General features: G+C 32.2%; 1 protein-coding gene across 3 annotated transcripts in view; it reads right to left on the bottom strand.

Moving 5' to 3' along the window:
- The window catches only part of SUZ12 (SUZ12 polycomb repressive complex 2 subunit), a 37,335-nt gene that overhangs the window by 21,935 nt on the left and 2,702 nt on the right, over nucleotides 1–12,698 (bottom strand). For 2 of the 3 annotated variants that reach the window (XM_016152497.2, XM_016152499.2), the window contains 4 exons: nucleotides 12,581–12,627; nucleotides 12,430–12,494; nucleotides 8,374–8,442; nucleotides 304–353 (listed from right to left, as the gene is read on the bottom strand). In XM_016152497.2, coding sequence (XP_016007983.1) covers nucleotides 304–353; nucleotides 8,374–8,442; nucleotides 12,430–12,494; nucleotides 12,581–12,627 — 231 coding nt within the window. The remainder of the gene's footprint in view (nucleotides 1–303; nucleotides 354–8,373; nucleotides 8,443–12,429; nucleotides 12,495–12,580; nucleotides 12,628–12,698) is intronic. The other variant, XM_016152498.2, reaches the window with a different exon arrangement.

Below are 12,698 nucleotides of genomic sequence, written 5' to 3'. Positions count from 1 at the left end.
AAAACCCTACTAGATATGAGTTTTTGTAGGATCCGGGTATATATTTTTTTAACAAAATGTCAGAATGTTTCCACACACACTAAAATTTAAGAACCACTACTTTTAAAGAGTTGCAAGTTACATCCCTGTACATCCCATCATTGAGGACATAAAGCAACACTGAAAATTGTTGGAGGTCAACTAATGAGAATTTAAAGAATCAACACCTTTTCCATTAAATGTTGTTATACACAAAAAATTTATTTTACATTCACAAGGTGTTTTGCTGCTAAAATGCCAGTGTGTTTACTTTCAAGTACATACCATTTTTGTGGAAGAAACCAGTAAAGGTAAGCTGCAGGTGAGCTGACAAGCTAAACAAAACAAATAAAAGATTTCATCACTTTAATGCTCTATAATCAAAAGAGCCTAGACTTTAAAATATAACATTGCAATCAAAGCTACTTCAGGTAGTTCATAAATAATTTATTTTTATTAACTGTACTGAGCCCAACTCCATGTCTTCCCTGTTAAGTATGACACCCAAAACGGTGTCCATACACATTAAAAAACCAAAAAACACAACACACAAAAATAAAAACATTAAAGGAGTAAGGCAGATAAAAACAGACCACCAAAAGAGGGGCAAGATAATAAACTGTGCTTTAGTGCTGTACCAATAAAATGGGAACAAAGTTCCCTTCGCACCCCTCAAATATTTTTTTTGAAAAGCGTATCTAAATTCATGTAAAGGTGTAAAGGTGAATATTTTAAAGCTATGGAAATTCAACCTTCTAACGAATGATACAGAACCATCAATTTCTATTTCAATTGAGGATGACAAATGTGCTATAGATTTGTAATCTACTGTTTCAACATGTCATTTTTCACTTTTAGTTTTATAAGCAATAGAAAAGGAAAAGGAAGCACAAATTATAGTGATCCTTTTTGTTTTGGAAATATCTATTTACAATGGAAAAACTATTAAGATGGAATAAACAGAAATAGCAACAGGCTTCTATAGTACCTTGAAACTGCAAAAGAGCAATTTATTTGTTGATCAGGAGCCATTGATAACTTCCCAGAACACAGTTTCTGTCTTGTGATAGACACCAGATTATATAGGCTATAGAAAACAGATGTTGGGGAAAGGGAAGCAGTACTGATCCCTTACTCAAGAAATTTACTAGTATAAAAAAATGAAAGTAAACAGTAGTTAACGAGCAATAAGAATCCATAAAGGATATGTTTTTGTTTTTTTATAAAATTGGTGACAATCTAGGCATTCTTATAATCAAAGAGGAAGAGTTAGTTACAGAAAGATATTGAGACAAGAGAGTATTGAGTGAGTAATGACCGGAAATGAGGACATTTTATAGAGGTTAGCCTTTTAACTTTGCCTGGGACTCCTCTTTTTCTTAGAGAAACAAGGGTCGAAGATGTGAGGATGTCTGCTATGTTCTCAGTGATGTAAGCCATAAAACTATATGCTGAAAAACTATAGGACAAGGGTCTCAAAGGGCATTACTAGAACAATAGTAAGAAAAGTATGCTAGGATAGCGTTGAGAATAAAATGACTATGGAAGAGAAGTGTACGGTCCAAACAGAATTAGAAAGCAAAAATATGAGAGAAAAACTAAGAATTATAAAATAACAATTATAACAAGTATAGCAAAATAAAAAAGGTATACAATGGCATTCTCTTAAATAGGTAATTCATATATTTTACTCACTTTCTGAAATAAATCAGATTCATTTCAAAAACACATGTGAAGGGGAGGGTTGACTATAAAAGAGGTATGAGTAACTGTAGTGGTTGTTACCTGACTGTATTTGTCAAAACACTCAACTATATACCAAAGAGTAAATTTTACTGCATATAATTCATACCTTTTAAAAAAAGTACATTAAAAGAACTTACTGTAAAGAAGCCCAAGAAATTTTTCAAGGTGATGGAAATGATCTATATTTTAATTGTGGTTATGGTTATGCAAGTGTATATACTTGTCAAAATTGAAACTATATACTTAAGGTGAATATATTTTATTGAATGTTAATTATACACAAAATTGATTTTTTTAAAGTATATCTGCCATTTACAAAATCTACTTGCCATTTTACTAAAAGACAACTAGCATTCCCTATAAAATTAGTTCCATAAATGTCACCTTCAAAGCAGAATTAGCAAAACTCCAGAACATCACTGAAAGACAAGAATATTCTATAATCTCCACATGTTAAATGATGATACATCAGTCTCAACTAACCCATCCTATTCTTAGTTGCTTCGAGTAAACCTACATACTAAGATCAGGTTAATTTTCTTAAAAGCACATTTCTCCAAATTTTTGAATGAGTCCCCAACTGCCAAATATTTTGTCTAAATGCTGTCTATAATAAGGCTCCCATTTCTATCTCTACTAAAGCCTTATATAGAAAAATAGAATGATAATATTGAGAAAGAATACCCAAGTTTGAATGCTGGCTCCAGATACCAGCAGTGACCTTATATGTATAAAATGAGAAAATGACCTTTCAAGATTGTGAGGTTTGCATAAAACTCATCAAAGTACCATATTCTATGAAGAATCCATCCCCAACCATTCCAAAACTTAATGATCAGAGCTTAACTTCCTTTACAAACACTTGTATTTACCACTTTTTTTCAAACAGGTTTTCTTTCAACAATCATTTTATTATTGGTATCCCTAGCACCTAGCAGTGTCTTACAGAAAGGCACTCAAAAAATGCTTTTCATAAGGATAATGATGTCTTCCTAGAGTAATAAGATTTAAGTTAGGAATCATGACTTATTACCTATAGTACTTACAGTATTATTTACATTGTTTTTATAGGAAATGTGGTTCTAACTTCCAAGTTTGCAATACCAGAAACATCTTGCATTGATCTACCCCAGAAAATATTTTAAATTGGTGTTACTCAATACATACTACGTAAACTGAGGCCACTGGGAAAACTTACCATTCCGTAAGGTAAAAAATTAAGAATAAGACTTTACAAAAGATTTAAAATTAAAAACAAACAGAAAGGTCCTTCACCATAACAGGTCTGAGACAGTTTTAAATTGTGCATTGTAAGTCAAATGACAGGAAGCACATTTAAATACATCATTATAACACTGCTTCTTTGAGAAAAGAAATTCCAAATTTCAATTCATCAACTTAAAAAATAACTCTGGAAATGTAATTTGCTAGGCACATTTTCTCTCCCTCTTCCCCCTCCTAAAAGTAAACACTCTGTTATTACCTAGAATAAAATGTAACAATGAGGCATTGTTGATCCCTTCTACAGATGATTTCATCCAGGGAAAAAGGCCAGTTTTCTTCACCTTTCTGATCTACCCTCTTCCCTTTCTTTTGACTACTGTATCTACCTCTTAATTGGGTAAGTTAGATCACAAGGGAAGGAAAAGAAACAAAAAATTGGATGGACCTATTTGGTTTCAGGCTATAGAGGATCTAGCTTAGAAGATCAATATAAAATTTCAGATAAGGAATTGGTTCATCTTTGTGATGTGTTCCCTATCTGTATCTTCTGAGGAAGCAAGCAATATGACAATAGGAAACCAAATGGAAAACTTGAAATTCTGGGATAAGATTCTAAGCACAAACATCTGACAATTCTAAAGCAGTCTGTAGAATGAGATTAATTTAAATTCATAAGGGATTAAGATTTTGAGATGAGATTCACGTAGGGAAACTAAAATTTTAAGAATAGTCAGATTCCACAGAGGAACCAAAGTTTTTATTCTGGAAAGAGACCAAGGTTAGTGCCTCTAGTTTGTATACATTAATCTGATAATGGCAGGTATAAGGCTTCATTTCCAGAGTCAAGACTGTTATTACCTCAAAACAGGACAAGTTTGATAAGTTATTTGGCATCTTGCATTGTTATTTTAGTTATTAAACTTTTCTTATACGTTTAATGCTATGATATATAAAGCTGAGGACTATACCAAGCCCACTATTCTGGAATCCAGTGTCTCTTTTGAGGTTTAGTCTCAAGGAAAGGGAACCCTTTGTAGTGAGAAAATAAAGTTGAATGAGGGGAGGGAATCCATTACATATAAATGAATCACCTTCCTGAAGGAATGTAGCCAAAACTTAAAGGAATTATTGTCAACCTCAAGATCATACAAGAAAAGACATTTTTAAAATTTGTTCTTAAACACTTAGATTTTAAGAATCAGATATGCTTGGTGGTGACTGATAAGGCACCTTCAGGAGTAGATATGTAAAAAGAAATTCCTGTTCCAGGTTCTAAAAAAGGAACGACTAAAACTCAAGTGTGAAGATAGTGATTTGAAAATAACTTCAAAATGTACAGTCGAGATAGCATTGTTAAAAAGAGAATAAAGGAAAATATCAGATCTTATTAACAGTGGGAAAAACACACAATCGACTTAAGCAGCCTTAATTTTCAAAATGCAGTTATAACTATAAAAGAGAAGGGTAGGGAAGGGCCATCAATGTGTTACATCTACTTAAAATAATTTATGGTGTTCTTAGGATAAAGACCAACATTTCCTTAAATAGCCCACGAGGCTCTGCATTATCTGGCCAAGGCCATCTGCTCTAGCCTCATCTAACGCTACTCTCCCTGTCAGCTACTCTGGCCTCAAATGACATATGTATAATTTTCCCTTTATCTAGAATCAGCTATCTCACCCTCTTGTCCCATTTTATTCCTATATTATTTTTCAAATCTTGGCTCATTTCTTCAGGAAAGCCCTCTTTCACCATCACTGTTCCCAAATTCAACATCTCAAACAAGAGCTGGTTTTCCTGCTTTGTACATTCAGTTTCCTTAATACTTTTCTTTCCCAGCACTTATTCTATAATTGTATTTATTATACAGTTATGTCTTTTTCCCCTAAATGCCAATAAACTCCATAGAGGCTGGGTTTTCATCTGTTTTGCTCACCATTATAGGCCCTAGGACTTAAGTACAGTGTCTGGAACATGGTACACCAAGTAAATGGAAATCCCAGAAAAGCAGATCCAGGATTTGTTATAGTAGAAAAGAAGATGCTTAGAAAAGATTGCTATTAATTCAAAAGCTTAGGTTGTAATAACAACAAAAATGTGATGGAAGGCACTTTACATTATTAACCTACTAAAAACACAGGCTTGAAACACTCCTAGTAAAAATTCTAGTTCAGGAATCTGTTAAGGGGATTTCTCCAGCTACTAATAGTGGATCAGTAAAGAAAGATGATAAAGGGAGAGAGAGAAGAGACGTTCTGCTTCTCATTTGGCCCAAGGAAATACTTTTGGAAACAATGCCAATTTAGAAATCTTTTCAAACTGACCTTTCATTTAGTGGAGATGCACTTAGAAGTCAAGAAATATGACTAGTAATTCCAAAATTGGTAAAATTGATAGCAAAAGAGGCCCTTGGGATCCTGCTGGGATAGAATACTACAGAAAGACCAGAAATTTATTCCAATAAGGTATAGTGCTTGGTCAAAACCCAAAATAAATTAAAAACCCACAGTAAATTAGACTGCCAGAAACAAGAGTTAGAGAGGATATAAGGCATTATATCAGACATTCTTAAAAGAAAAAAGATATTTTAAATATATATAATCACATCAGAAAAATGAGAAACATCACAAAAAGAAATTGGAGACTCGAGGTTAGACCACTATGAATTTCTAAAATTTGCTCACTGTGGAGTTTTCAGAAGCCATTCTTTAAGAAATAATCTTCATGGATGGTAGGCTTTTTTATTGAGTTTCAAGGTTACAAATGACAATTCTGGTGCATTGTCATGAATTGACTGACACCTTAAAGTAAAAATCATGAAGTATCCTGTTTTTCTTTTTTCTGCCATTATCTGTGGCTAATAAGACAACTATATATCTGAACTATAAACTACACAAAAATTCTGGAACACAAAATTCATTTTGCATAGATAATGCTGTGAATTTGGTTTGGTTTATAAGTCACTACAAATGTCATAAATAGGTCAGGCATTTGATTATTCTAACTGTGGGCTGTAGTACTATATATGTTTGTGTATACTGATAGTCCCTTGGAACTTTGGAGCTTTTCTGTGTATCTTGATATTCCCTTAGAACTTTAGAGTATGAAATACATTGGTTTTGAGAGTGGAGCTATTACAACTTTGGAAGTGCTAAAAGAACATGAGTTCAAGTAGAAGATTCCCAGACTATAACTGTTAAACAGATCCAGGATCCAATTAAAGTAAACAAGATTTCTAAATCTGAGATGGTACAAAATTAAAATGTAGATATAAAAGATACTCTTTTTGTATGTGATTTAACATTTTAAGTTCTACTAATTAATGTCATGGAACAACAAAGATTTATTTTGTTCTCTTGTAAGATAATTTGACTAGAGATTTTACAAGCAAAATTTTATAGTGCTGGCATTACATACTGGTGGTCTAGAAAACTTCTTATAAGTTTAGTAGAACAACAGGATTATGTCTAACTTGACATGAGAAATACACTGAAGTCATTTAATAATATAAGGCCTTGCGGGTAAACTTAAAATGAAGCAATTCCCTAATTCACTTTAGTGATTCTGGGAGCAACAGTCAGACAGAACAACACTCAGACATTCATAAAGATCTTGGGGGGTTGAAAAAGCCAACTCACTGGTCCCAGCAGGATCCTAAACACTGAAAAAGTTGTTTTTCAAAATTACAAGCAGGAATTCTATGCAAACTTCTGATGTTTCTACGAGCTGGTTAACAACACCCGTTACAGTACTGGCCTAGTTGTTGAACCCACTGGGTCAAAAGAAACAAAATTATTGTTAAGTGATTATTTGGAAAGAAGTGACCAGTATATTCTATCTCCCTTGCAACACACACTCTAAGGGAAGCTCTGTGATACTTATCAAAATCAATGTCACGATGAGACAGTAGTAGGGTTTAGATATGAAGAAGGTAGAACTTTGATAGGAAATATGAAGAAAAGAGTTTTCTTCTTGGTTCATTCTTCCTTCTCACATAAACCCTGAAAGACCCGGAGGGCAAACTATTAAGATATTAAGGAGACAAGAAGCAAGGAGGTCAAGTCAGATTAGGCTCTGAATGTAACTTATACTTTAAGTGAAAAAGGCCTTGAAGGTCCCAAGAGCTTTGTCCAGGGTAGGTAACCAGATAAAAATCTGGAATAGGAATTCAAGCAAATAACAGAGTGTGCATGAACTGGGAATATTCTCAGTCCTATATTGTAAGGTACTCCCTGGGCAGTAATAGATAAAGATTTGGGATCTCAGCTTCTAGAATAGACTACCAAAGTTTATTTTCAAATCAAGATTGCCTAGATATGGAAATTGAAATCATACTTTGGTCCTCTAAGGTTAAAAGATATAAATTTAAAAATGTGATTTTATAATTCAAGTAACAAAATAACCAAATCCAAGGCCCAACTTTAAACATAAGCAACTGCAAAAACGACATCTTATACAATCCATGAAAATGAGAAACCATATATGAAGCATCATTGTATCAGTATATATCCCATCTAAATTGTTATGACTGGTCGGTCAAGTTTTCTCTGAAAATTTCAAGAGAAAAAGAAAAATCCATTGTGGCAATTTTTTCAACTCTATTTTTTTTTTAAGTTAGTATTTTTAGTTTTGCATTCTCCCTAAAAGTAGTCAATGAATTAAATAAATACTACCCAAGTTATTTCTCTTTAGAATAGTATTCAGCTTCCTTTAGTTTACATATCAAAGAATAAACAGAAGCATACTGTCTAGCCTAAGCAGGTATTAGGCCAGTCAGATATTTAGGAATTAGTTGTGGGTATCACATTGGAAAACATACAGTAAGTAGATTCTGTCCAAAGGGTCAAGTTTATGAAACTATCTTGTGATTAACATATTTTAAATATAAAATACAGAATATTTTGCCTGAAAGATGTAAATAAGGGGAAGGACAAAATGGAAAAAAAAAGAGAGAGAGCTTTTCTCACATTTGAAGAGATGTGATGCTATGAAACACCTGGCATAGCACCCTACCCATCGTAAGAATACCATGAATGTAAGTCTCCATTCCTCCTTAGATGGGATAATAAGATTAATACCAACTGCAGAAGTTACAGAAATTCAGATTCAAAATGCAAGAAACTGTTAATAATGAAAACATCTGCCTTAGAAAACAGTGAGTTCCCAGCATTGGAGGCATTCAAGATGATGGTTAAGATTCTCTGCCAGGGATGGTATAAAGGAATTAATTTCTGGTTTGTGTACCAGTTTGGACCAACTGACCTCTAAGATTCCTTCTAACTCCTTATAATAGTGAGGTGATCATTAGGGAAATGATCACTATCATTTTTTTCCTCTTTCCTCAAGTATGTCACTTAATATAAACTGATTGACAGGTTATCTTACCTATGAGATTCTTGCTCTCCTTTCATTTTCTCTACTTTTGATAACATATCATCAACTTTAAATGTTTTCCTGGAAGAAACAGATAAACAAAATAATCACTTCTCAACTGGGAAAAACAAACAGATTACACTTTATTGTCACTACAATAGGCAAGTTGGAAATCTGATTTTTTATTATTTTTAATTAGATAAATTATGGATGGTTAGCCATAACAATGAATACTATTGAGACAGTGTATGTTATAATCCAGCAGACAAGCCTTCAAGTCCCATCTCAAAAGGTTTTCCATGAAACCTTTAGTAATTATTCCCAAACCAGAATGATTTCTCCTTACCTATGGCACTTAGTTTATATTTATTTTAATATTTACTTTCCTAAATGTAAAATTTGCATAAATATTTCATTTCTCCTGCTATCTTATGAAGGGCAGAGACTGCTTTTCTTCATGAAAAGCCAAACAGTACTTGGCACAGTGCCTTATACTACTAGTAGGTACCCAAGCATCTGCTGGACTGAGCCAAACAAATGCAAATTATGTATATTTTGAAATACTCATACTTTTATTAACTAACCTGACAAATATATGCTAGCATTATCACATAAAAATGAATATTCTACAAAACATATCTAAAATTAACAAAACAGCCTCAAAGATTATTAGCAATGAGTAAAATTAAATATGTCATATTAAAGAGATGGTTGTCATCAGGAAAAAATTTTGAAGTTTGGGGGAAATACCCAATGAATCATACAATTATTAGCTTTTAACTTGACAAGTTTAAGAGAAGAAAGTAATTTTTCCACAAAATAGAAACAAATTAAGATATCCCCAGCCCAAGCAATTTAAGATGAATGGATTCTAAAACAAGCCTCATCTTAGTTCTTAAGTTGGTGTACTATATGTCCTAGAGATAAAGGCTAAAAATCTAAAGCCACATATAACATGGAAACAAATAATAATTGGAAACAAATATTTCTCTACTCATATACTCTTAAAATTTAGGACTTGAAAAACTTAACATATTGTATGTTAATTAGTTTTTGAAGCTGTAATTTAGATACTAGAAATTACTAATATGCTCATTTCTCAAAACCTCTATTGTACTTAATTTAAAAAATTAAAGTAAAGAAATGTTAATGAAAATATGTTGCAGTAAAATACTGACAGGAAGAACAGAATTGCTACAATCTATATTTCAGGTGAATAAATAGCACCCATTAACAAAAGATCTTTAAAAAAAAAAAGCTTCTCTCTTTACCTTTAGAGTTACTGAAAACTTTAATATTAAAGTTTCATCCAATAGAGCATAGTTAGTAGTAGTTTATGAAGGATGGCAATACATTTTCAATCTCCACAGATAAGAGAGAAGAAAGAAGAAAAACGTAAGATTCCTTCAGGCGAGTGACAAAGAACTTTTTCGTCTAAATGCTGAAATCTATTACTCAGGAGGGTTGTAAAATTACTGAAAACTTTAAGGATAATGTTTATCTTTATGTAGTGATTAAGAAGAAATCCTGTCTGTAGGAAAAAAAGACTAAGTCGCAAGGCTGATCTCTTCCAAAATTATGGAGTTCTACATAGGAGAAGTACATAGGAAAACTGAATATTAACCACCATTTGAAGTAGGTTAAGATCACAAAGGCAACCCAGCTCCCCTTGGGAAAAAACAAACCATATAAGCAATTATACAAAAGTAGTCCCATCCTCCAACACAAAGTACTTCTGTTCTTTAGAAACATACTGCTACTATAGTTACCAAAAAGTCTTTAAAAAGGAGAATTTTTTAAAATTCAAGAAATGTTTGGAAATTTTCTTGGAAGAATTCAGAAACAGTTTACACAAAACTGTAAAACAGATTCAATAAAAGATGCCCTCCTCACCAGTATTTCCATTGTCAGTGTTGTGTTAGCCTAAAGAATTTGAATACCTCTACGAAATAAGACTAAAAAGTACAGCAGGTTTAACAAATGTACCAGAATATTACAACTGAGTGTATGACTTCAAGGAAATGATATGTTTATTCTAACAATGAATATTATGTTGTTGTAATAATAAAAGAGCTCCAAAAACATTTGGAGCAAAGGGATAGTACTAAAAGCAATTCCATAAAAGGAGTTCCAAAAACATTTTGAACAAAGACGACAATTACTGAGCTAAATACCACCTTCAAAGCTACCAACTATTTTGAAAAGGACAACACTTATTTGAAGATATAAGTTCTGGTATAATTTGTTAAAAATTAGTCTTAATGTCTTACATAGGCCAGGCATATAACAAAAGAATTAAGAGTAGATGATAACTAATGCATTTTGTATGGAAATAAACTAAGGGGAATTTATGTTTCCTAGGTGGCAAATTGCTTTAAAACTCCCCCAAAAGACAATTTTTTACCTAACAGGCAATAAACTAAGAAAATTAGTTTCTATCACCAAGCTTTTAAAATTGCCTCCGCCCATTAGCAGATAACAAAAACATTCTACAATGAGACAAATAATCTAATAAACAAACATGACAGGAAAATGACAAACTTAGATTTTAAATGTATATTTTGTTTTTATCCATTTATGGGTTAACCCAAATTTGTTCTGAAAAAACTAAATCACTTTTAAGTATAAATCAGACAGCATCCTAGATAACTCAACTGATCTTCCATATTAAAAATAGTAAAATACTAACTACTAATCAGGCCTACTATCTGTTTATATACAGCTCATAAGCCAAGAATGGTTTTTACAGATAAACATTTGCAACTGATTTAATAATAGGGAACACAAATTCTAAACCCCAATTAAACTAAATGTTATCTCCCCCCAACACATAAAAATTAAAGAATCCCACAACTCTCACTAGTAGGCCTGTATTACAAAACATTGTATTCAATTATGATAGTTTGAATTTCATCAATAAAAAATTTGTGGACATTTGTTTCCTGTCTTTTTGTCCAAGTAACCAGAGCCTACTGAATATCTTCAAATCTGCTTCCTTGACCACAAAGCTTAAAATATTTACTATCTGGTTTCTTATAGAAAGTTTTCTGAACCCTGGCACAGATCAAGTAATGGAGTAATAAGGTAAAAAGATGACAGATCTAATTCTGTTGTCTAATCCATCACCCCCTTCCTAGTTATTTAAGCACTTACCAAGTTTCACCTATTAAATGCCATGTTTTTTCTCTCTCTAGATTCAGAAAGCTTATAGAACAAATAGTTTTACCATTTCAATACTTCGAAATCCACCTAGATATATATTAAAACTAAAGTATGTCTTGCTATAGAAAACACGATGCCTACTTAGTAACCAACAGGACTCTTCAAAGGAGTTTAGTTTCAAAGTCTAGTGAGATAGCTTAATGGTTTTACCAAGTCAAGATGATAATACCAAATGCTTAATAAAAGTTCTCTCCTTTAAATTTAAAGTTGTTCACTTGATATGCTCAAAAAATAATTTTGCATATAGGACAAGAAAATAGCATTCCTTAATTATACATGGCTAAATATTAAATATTACAAAGCAAAAGTAAGTTTTGTCTGACACTGCCAGATTTCACTTTAAGACTAAATGATTAAGACTTATTTTTTAAGGATATTCATCCCGCTGACTTCAAAAGTATTTCCCCTGTAGTAAGACCACCACCAAAGACATGAAATGAGACTTTCTGAAACTATCATTATAGAAGCGAATTCTTTATTGTTACAACACAAAAAAAATTCAGAAAATAACTATTAAGTTTCTGTAGCAAAGAGAGTCCCCCCGAGCCCTCTGGTGAATATTTAAATTCTCAACTTCCACCAAACTTGAAAATAACTATAGCACAGAGTAAAAATGTATGTCAGTAAAATCATTTCATTCACTTCACTACTAAGTCATTTATATTAGGAAAAAGCTGGTAATAACCTGGGATTTACAAAACTTATACTGCTAAAATTATCACTTTGCAACCAATTCAACCCATCACTCTTTTGCCTCAGTTTTCATATTTAATCTTTAATTAGAAATAGTACTTTAAAACAAAACTTTAACATGATTTACTTGAAATAAAGATTCATAAAATGTACCTTTTGATGTTTGTTCTGGAGTTTCGATGAGACATGTAAGTAAGAGTTCTGTGCAAAAATATTGGCTATAAGAAAAGTTTTAAAAATATTAAAATTAAATAGATGAAATTCTAGGAAAAAATAATATCGGTGAATTTTGTTGATAACTTACCGCTATAAGATTTCGAGTTCGAAGAAATCTATAGATCTGCGTTGGTTCTAGGTAAAACAAAATCCGAATGTTATCTCAATTTACTTACTACTCAATTTGTCAAGAAAATACCAACCCA

This window comes from Rousettus aegyptiacus, unplaced genomic scaffold (genome assembly GCF_014176215.1).
Source record: "Rousettus aegyptiacus isolate mRouAeg1 unplaced genomic scaffold, mRouAeg1.p scaffold_m13_p_6, whole genome shotgun sequence".
Lineage (NCBI taxonomy): Eukaryota > Metazoa > Chordata > Mammalia > Chiroptera > Pteropodidae > Rousettus > Rousettus aegyptiacus.
Note: the sequence above shows the minus strand (reverse complement) of the source record. Positions and strands in the feature narration are given on the sequence as shown.